This window comes from Lolium rigidum, chromosome 6, assembly GCF_022539505.1.
Source record: "Lolium rigidum isolate FL_2022 chromosome 6, APGP_CSIRO_Lrig_0.1, whole genome shotgun sequence".
In the NCBI taxonomy this organism is placed as follows: Eukaryota; Viridiplantae; Streptophyta; class Magnoliopsida; order Poales; family Poaceae; genus Lolium; species Lolium rigidum.
Genome location: NC_061513.1, coordinates 296,314,748 through 296,323,626, shown reverse-complemented (window position 1 = coordinate 296,323,626; position 8,879 = coordinate 296,314,748). Strand labels below are relative to the sequence as shown.

Here is an 8,879-nt window from a genome sequence, read left to right as displayed (position 1 = left end):
TTTCACATTAAAAAAGACGATGATTGTCCGCCCCAATGTACAATTTCCATCGTACACATTTACTTTAGGCTTGCGATAGTGTTAAAATAGTAAAATACATAGAATTGTATGCAACAATTACTTTATGCAAAATCCTAAGCTCAAAGGAGGATATGGCATTCTACGTGATCGAGAGAAACAACTTTTGGTTTGATCCCGGCTACACAGGTCATGGTCCGGGATGTAGAAAAAAAAAACACCTATATATTAGTAGAAAATCACCTATATAGTATAAATGGTTTAGTTCAACTACATCATATAATACGATGTGGACTCAAGTTTGGTTGAATTTTGGACCCACTCCTGGATGTACTGGTTGAATCGCCCTATTAGGAAACAAACCTTCGCTTTAACGCATTACATGTCTCAGTAGAGTGGATTGATTTTTTAGCGCTGTCTTCATTCATTTTCAAGATTCAAGGCTGCGTCTCCACGGACCATGGGTATGCGCGAGGATAGTGGTGGTGTGTTTGTGAGAGTACATCTATGCTGTAGTCAATGTTTCAGAAAAGAAAACCCATAATCAAGTTCTGGTGAGAAGATAGCACACTAAAAAATATTAGGACCGGATAGGGACAAAAACCACATAACTGAGCGAGGCATGAAAGGAAAAATGTAAATAAATATAGAACGAATACGTTAGGACACGGACACGAAATGAAAGTTTCCCACAACTCCATTTTTTGCCGCTCCAACAATCTCCTTAAAATATACTACTCGCGTGGCAAAGAGACCATTTAGAGATGAAGAATTATTAAAAAAAAAAGAAAAAAGAAGAACAAGAGATGAACACTTTGGTTCATTCGTACGCAGTGGGACTCGAAATGTCAGATGTGGCAATCTTGGTGTTAGATCGAAGCAGCTCGGTCAAACACCAAAGGTGGATACGGAAAGAGTTTCGATACGGAAATACTTTGCCCGTTCCGGAAAGGAGAAAGGATAAGGAAGGACAGGACAGCTCATTTCCGTTCCGACTCCGACTCCACTGGTCAGTGGTCAGAACTCAGAACAGTGAGGCGAGCCAAGCAAGCAAGCCAAGAGCGTGCGCCTCGCGTCGCGTCGTGTCGTGTCGTGGTGCCGAGCTGCCTCCTCTCCTCGTCTTGGCAAAAAAGTCTCTCTTTCTCCCACTTCCCCACTCCCGTATCCACCTCCGCCTCCGCTAACCCTAGTTGCTCCCCGGAGGGACGGAGGCCACTCACCGGCGCAGCTCCCATCTCCACCGCGCAGCAGCGCGGGAACGCCGGTACGTCTGCCCTCCTCCTCACCCGCGCCCCTCGATTTCGTCCTGCTCCAGGGCCCACCGCACGCGTGGGGTGTGCAGATTCGTCGGAGTATAAGGTTGCTCGCCAGGAGGATATGGTATGGTGGATGCCGATTGGCGGGGCTGGCGGCGATCCGGCGCTTGATGTCCGGTCATTCGTGTCGGGGTGTTCCGTTGGGTAGGGTTGCCGTGGCTGTGGCTGCGGGGAGTGGATTTATCACCTGTAGAGTGGGGAGAACGATGAGGGGTTTGTTACTGGACTGCGATTCGGTCCAGTAATCCGAGTAAACTTTCAGCTGGGTATGCGGCTGTCTCATCCTATCCTTGTCCTTCGCCTATCTGTCTCCTGTTACCCCTCGCGCTAGAACTTGCATAGGAAGAAGGAAGGCCAGTTCATGCTCCTAAAGCCAAATTCCATGCCCCTCCTAAGGTCTTTGGAATGGTCGGTGCCGGTCAGTGCAAAAAAAGGAAGGTCAGTTTGTAGACGCCTTTGTTGCCTTTGTTGACGTAGCCCCACTGGTGAGATTGAGTCGGTTGTGTTTCACGCGCCGAGAGGCGAAAGCTATACCTCTCCCGGTGCATATAGAGCTATTTAAAAGCTGATTTTAGGGTTTCTTGGTGATGTAGCTCGCTATTTTCCATGTGACTCTAAGGTTGACATGTCACGGTAGTGGTGGTGTAGTGTATGGAAATGATCTGATCATGGGTGTGTAAGGTGTCGATCAATGATAGAAGCTCCCATGCTACGTGTCGATCAAGTCACGGCACCCGTATAGAAGCTCCCATGCTACGTGTCGATCAAGTCACGGCACCCGTATAGAAGCTGGCCACTATCGGGCGATCTACTGTGATGTGCAATACGTAGTAGTAACGTAGCCATTTCTTTTTCATGCTATGGTTGCCTTTTCTAAAAAAATATACAAAATTACTCAAACATCAATAGGTAGGTGGATTTCTCGATACAGTACTCAAAAGAATCTAGAGCTTCTGCCGAATATTGAAAGCGTCACGTGCAGATTTTCCTTATTTGCATAGTCGGCTGCAGTGTTCTCACCTGGTTAATATTTGTTAAGAGAACGCAAACATAATGTATGCACTGACAAATACAAATGCCCATCTTACTCCATTAGCAAATGAGATATATATCCCCGCAAAAAAAGAGCAAATGAGATATATACAGTAGAGTTGTGGGCCACATTGGCCGAGCCATCCTAGATGGACCATCTGTGCCATCAATAGTGTATATATGTACCAGTCTTAACAGTATTAAGGAGAAGAATAAGGGGTTGTTTGGATCAGGGCTATTTTTCTCTGTGAGCGCCGGTGTTTAGTTCAACTTGACTAGATACCAAAATTCTCCAGACAAATATCCTCTACCTGCTACATTATGTCTGTTCTTTATTTTTTCGACATTGTAGCACTAGCAGGCCAACTTTAGCATTTCCGTATGTGGTACTGGTTACAGAAAACTTTATGATGTTTTGCTGTGTGCTGTGCTATTGCCAGTTGGATAAATCTTTGTGAACTTAATTAATATCATTATGTATTCCAGCAGGAGCACATGTTTTAGAACAAGAAGTGGGCTTGTCAGGGGAAACAGCATCATGGATCCCAGCAACAGTTCAGGTTCTAGAACAAGAAGTGGGCTTGTCAGGCGAAATAACATCATTGCGGATCCCAGTGAGGAATCATGTTCTAAAACCCGAAGTGGGCTTGTTAGGGTAAAGAATATCGTGGATCCCAGTGAGGGTTCATCTTCTAAAGCTCGACATGAGCTTGTTATGGTAAACAACAGCGTGGATTCCAGCAATGCTTCATCTTCTAGAACACGAAGTGGGCTTGCTAGGGTAAATAATATCGTGGATTCCAGCGAGGGTTCACAATCTAAAACAAGAAGTGGGCTTGTTAGACGAAACATCGCTATGGATTCCAATGGCGGTTCATGTTCTAAAACACGAAGTGGGCTTGTTAGAGGAAACATTGCTCTGGATTTCAATGAAGATTCATCTTCTAAAACACGAAGTGGGCTTGTTGGAGGAAAAACTGCTATTGATTCCAACGAGGATTCATGTTCTAGAACACGAAGTGGGCTTGTTAGAATAAGCCCCTCCATTAAGGCATGCAAATCTCTAGCTTCTTCCTTTATTCATCTGTTCTGGGTGCAGCATGATATGTAAAAAAATCAACACTTTACTTTTTCTTAATAGGTAGAAAACAAGGATGAACCAGTCATTAAGAGCCTGCCTGGTGAACGTTGTGAAGCAGACAGTCCAGGAAAACATGGATCAAATCAGAGCAATGATCTGGTATGTTCTGACCATCCTTTCTTTGTTGTTCTGTATCTGAAACACTATATCTGAGTAACTAATTATTCAACTAGGTTCTTATCAAGAATGCCCCAGTCATCAAGGGGCCAGATGGATGTTTGGGTGAAGTACCAGTAAAGGATCAATTAAATTACAAGGCTGATCAGGTATGTCACAATGTTCCTTTTCCTCCTGCCATGCTCTATCTAGAACACTATATGTGAGCCATAATAATTATTCCCCTATACCAGGTTGAAAGCAAAGATGAACCAGTCATGAAGGGACCTGATGGATGGTGGAAAGAAGAAGTGCCCAGAAAGAATGGATCAAGGCACACTACTGATCTGGTATGCCACTGTAATCTTTTCCCTCTCTTACTCCATTCAGTCTAAGACGATATACGTAATTGGTTTCACTACTAGGTCCAAATCAAGGATGAGCTTGACAGTATGGTTCAGTTGCCTGATGGATGGTTGAGAGAAGCCAGACCAAGAAAGAATGGAACTACAAACAAGCTTGATACGGTATGCTGGAATGACCTTTTCTTTCTCTTTCAGTCTTGACTATCCAAAACAATATAGGAATACCCATTGCCCAAGTCATTTTAGCCAACCTAGTTTCATTTTGAATTGAAATAAATGTTTCCCGAGCATCCATATCAAGTTATCTTGCTGAGTACTCTACCACAAGCCAACTGCGATACTGGTCCATTTTTTATTTTCATTGAAATAATTTCTTTCTCAAATCACCCTGCCTATATCATAGTTCAGCTCCAACTCTTTCAGTCTTTCCTGCCTCTTAGCATGTTTTTCTGTGCGTCTGCATGATAGTAGTTGGTACTATAAAATACCAATTACACCTTTTGCCCCATCATTCCCAAGGATTTTCAAGAAGCTGAGGATCTGAATAGGTTATTAGTACGTACCCAAGGGGATAGGAAGTAGTGTTAACCACTTACCTAGCCGCCTACATAGTGTTTTAAAATAGACTCACGCTATTCTACGTTATAGAATGCCTCCGAAAACTCTGTTTTTCCTTCACATTTTCTGTTTACTTTTTATTGAACCCCTTGTTCTACCTCTAATTCTTTTGATCTCTGCAGTACTACATTGACCCAGCTAGTGGTTATGAATTTCGCTCCCTGAAGGATGTGCAACGCTATGTTGAATCAGGAGACATAAATAAATGCAGTTGTAGGCCAAAGAAGAGAACTATCCAGGATGTTTGTGTTACACAGAACCAAGCTCATGTGAGTTCCTTGTACCACCTTTTTTTCACCGACTCTAGTTTTTGTATTTGTCCATTGGACCATAGATGGAATGTAAGTGCAAGGTAGGTATCATAATTAGTTAATTACCATGCACACCTACCGGTTAACCTTTCTATGATTTATGAATATTGGTAAGTTTGGTCCTAGTCATGTGATGCATTCTAGATCATGCACAGCCGGCCACTTGTCAAAAGCTCGTATCCTGCTTGTCCCATTTTAGAACTTAGAAATGCACCTGTTTTTGTGTAGATTTTGAGGAGACCAGATAGCACCCTGTAGTCTGGATCACAGATCATAAAACTCCTTTACTTTCTGAATTTTAGTTTAATTGGATAGATTAGATATGAAGCTTGAGGAGATAAGCTAAGCAAAAAAAAAAAAAACTTGCTAGACCTTTTTGTTAAATCAGACAAGAACATCATTTGAAGACGTGAAGGTTTTTATAAACCATGTGATTTAGATGACATATCATAAATCTGTTGGTTTCTGAAATTTAGTTTTATTAGATAGAGCATACCTAAAACTTTTGGAGATAGGTTAAACAAAAAATCTCTGACATACATATGCGTTTTCTCTTATCTGATGATTGCAACTTATAAGATTATTTTGTGAATATCAGACAAGAGCATCATCAGAATACACAAGACCGGGTACCGCTGACAAGGCCATTCAGTGCGAAATACTAACCTCAGAAGGGATCATGCTTCCTCGGGAAGAACTGTTCGGTACATATACTGGAAATGCGATGTTACCAGAGTTTGAAGGCATTAAACCAATACAAAAATATGCCAACAAGGTTGATCCATTGGAACACAAGAGTGCGCGGATGGTCTCTGCGCAGCGTGCTCCAGGGGGGAAGAAATCTGTTAAAAGGAAAGAACCAAGTGCAGAGGTGAAACCCAAGAAGCGTAAAATCACTTCTAAAGAAAAGATTGCAACACCTCCCCGAGCGTCATCTCGGATAGCTGCATTGAAGGTTTATCCTGAAGGAAACGCTGAGCGTGGAGATGAACCAACTAGTGTAAATCTTGTCAATCAGGTACAGCCTATTCAAGAGGAAACTACATATGACTCACAGTTCAACCAAGCAGACACTATCATTCAAGTACAGACCAATCAGAAGAGCATAGCCAATCAGTTACAGTCGAGCCAAGCAGATACTGTCATTCCAATGCAGATCAATGATGAGGGCTCTGTCAATCAATTACAGTCTAGTCGAGCAGACGCGCTCACTAAAATACAGACCAAGCAGGAGAACACTACCATTCATGTACAGTTCAGCCAAGCAGATACTATCATTCCAACGCAGACCAATCATGATGACACTGTCAACCAGTTGCATTCGTGCCAGGCGGACACTGCCATTCGAATACAGACCAATCGGGAGAGTACTGCCAATCAGTTACAGGCGAGCCAAGCAGACACTGCTAATCAAATGCATGCAATGCAGGAATACACTACCAGTTACTCACAGGTGAGCAAAGCAGACACTATGAATAGAAAAAAGACTAATCAAGGAAATACTGCCCGTCAGTTACAGTCGAGCAATGAAAAGATACTCATTCCGGTACAGGCAGGACAGGAATATGTTAGCAATCACTCGCGGTGGCAGCAAAGGCATGGGCACACTGTGAATCCAATACAAGCTAATCAGGAACATGCCACCAATCAGTTGAAGTCGAGCCAAGCAGATTCTGGCATGAAAATACAGGCTACACAATACTTCGCCAATCACTCAGAGCCGAGGCAAGCAGGCACTGCTCTGAACCACATGCAGATTAACCAGGAAACCATTCAATTACAGTTGGGTCAAGCTGACACTATGAAACAAATGCAAACTATGCAGCAGAATAGTACCAACCAGCTGATCCAAGCTTTAACTGTTGATAAAAAACGGAGTACGCATGAATACTTCACCAATCATCCAAAGCGGAGCCAAAGTGATAATGTGAATCATATGCAGATTAGCCAAGGGAACTCTGCCTATCAGATAAAAGACGGAGTACGCATGAATACTTCACCAATCAACCAAGGAAACTCTGCCTATCAGAAGCAGAGCCAAAGAGTTAATGTGAATAATATGCAGATTAGCCAAGGAAACTCTGCCTATCAATTACCATCGGATCGAGCTAACTCTCTGAATCAGATAGCTACGCAGGAAAATACCACCAGTCGGTCACAGCTGATCCAAGGTTTAACTGTCAACCAAATACAGGCTATTCGGGAAAACAATACCAGATACTTGCAGCCACGTTATGCTGAGAATCCTATCCGGCAGTCTGATTTCTCTCAGAAACCTGAGTGGGGACATGGAGCACCTGTCACCAACTTTTGGGAAAATGTTGAGAACCAGAAGTCGTCAAATCCTGTGAAAATAGAGGCGTCGCCTACTGCAACCTCCTCGGCAAATTTTCAACGCCAATATGCGCCAGCCCAAGAACCCGTTTTGCCAACGCAGGCTGCAATGCCCGAAGCTGCTGATCCATCTGGGTTTGGCTTGTCATTATTTGGAAGTTCCTGGTCAGACCCTTGCATCGAGTTCGCGTTCAAGACCCTTACAGGTGACATTCCTGTTCTGGATGACAGTCCAGCTGTTCGGGACCACTTCCCTCTGCAACACGACTTGAATAAAATTGCACCGCCAGATTATTCTGCTCCCTCCGTGGATGATACTAGAAATACACAATTCGACCATGCCGGCCACCACTCGGCGCAAAGGCCATCAGATAGGTTCTACAACGGTGGTTGGTTCCCTCCACAGTGACAGCCCTGGAAGGAAAAAGGGAATAAACATTTAGTACTTGCAAAAGGCTGGTAATCAGAGGAATGACCAAGGGACCAAGCTCGAAGCAGTAGTCTGCTAGTTTTCTGATGAAGAACAATAGTGTTTCTGTGACCTCTTTACAATATATTTTGTATGTAGAAAAGCCTGTAGCTTCCTCTTAACTTTATTAGGCGCTATGTACATCCAATCGGATCATAGGGATCAGAATGGCTTCGTGGAAACGATGCCGTTGTAGATGATATGGCTTGTGATTTTGTTTTCTTTTGCGTTCTGTGCAGTTGCCTGGTTAATTTCATTTGTTGTATCATCAGGGCGACTAACTATCACACCGTTGCAAGGACTTCAGTTTAACTATTTTTTTCAAGTGATCCTGTTATGTGGATGACGAGCACTCCCGGCAATATTTCCCCAGGCTCACTTTAATGTGTAGGAATATCGAGTTGTATCTGCTTGTTACCACTGGAAGCCCAGTTGAACTAAAACAGAATACCAGTCACACCTACACTAATTATTTAGAATTATGCCACACTTTTCTTCGGACTTCTATTATTTATCACATGACCACCACATGAGTTTCGAGCTTCGGACTTATTTGCTACATGATCATCACCTGTCAGAACAAACATTCAGTATTTGCCACATGATCACCAATTCTCTTTATGTTCACAGTGGTTATTATTACTAATGACGTACTTATTGAAATCATTGTTGCCTGAACAGCTTAACATATAAATCTTAAACTGTACTCTATTTCAGAATATTATAAGTTTTTGGCAGGCTGAACATCTTTTTTTTTTTAGGTGAACGTCTTGTAGTACCAAACATCTTCAACAGACAATAGAGAATACCGGGTCCATCAAATATGGTTGGTCCATTAGGGTTTTGTCCATATTAGGGTCTCGTCCTCCCTTGACGATCCATCGAGAGTTCCCAACATCGGAAGCGGATCTACTCCCCACCTTTGCTCCCACCCCTCCCCTACCCACATATCTTGTTCCTCTCTGATTAAAGGGTTCCGGTAGGTCTTTTTTCATCCGGTAAGGCTCTTGCGGCAGCTAGGGTTTTTGGATTTCCACCATTGATCATTAGTCTCTCTTAGGGATGTGCAAAGCTAACATTCTAAAATACCGTGGAAACCCCCTTGGAGAGTGCTTGTTCAGTTTCCTTCACGAAATCAATCTTGACTTCTAGTTTAGTAAAAAAAAAGTTTGAACTAGC

The 8,879-nt window shown here is 43.0% G+C and overlaps 1 protein-coding gene across 4 annotated transcripts; it reads left to right on the top strand.

The window, feature by feature from the left end:
- Window positions 1-1,095: 1,095 nt before the first annotated feature.
- Window positions 1,096-8,025, top strand: LOC124668705. Of its 4 annotated transcripts, none has more exons than XM_047205789.1 (8): window positions 1,096-1,282; window positions 2,856-3,417; window positions 3,508-3,606; window positions 3,681-3,773; window positions 3,858-3,953; window positions 4,029-4,130; window positions 4,709-4,855; window positions 5,496-8,025. In XM_047205789.1, the coding sequence occupies exons 2-8, from the start codon at window positions 2,905-2,907 to the stop codon at window positions 7,638-7,640; spliced, it is 3,195 nt and encodes a 1,064-aa protein (XP_047061745.1). In that variant the 5' UTR covers window positions 1,096-1,282; window positions 2,856-2,904; the 3' UTR covers window positions 7,641-8,025. The 4 variants fall into 4 exon arrangements, with proteins under 4 accessions (XP_047061745.1, XP_047061744.1, XP_047061743.1 ...); XM_047205788.1 differs by lacking the exon at window positions 1,096-1,282 and having other exon boundaries at window positions 2,842-3,417; window positions 5,496-6,842; window positions 6,903-8,025; XM_047205787.1 differs by lacking the exon at window positions 1,096-1,282 and having other exon boundaries at window positions 2,842-3,417; window positions 3,693-3,773.
- Window positions 8,026-8,879: the final 854 nt, after the last annotated feature.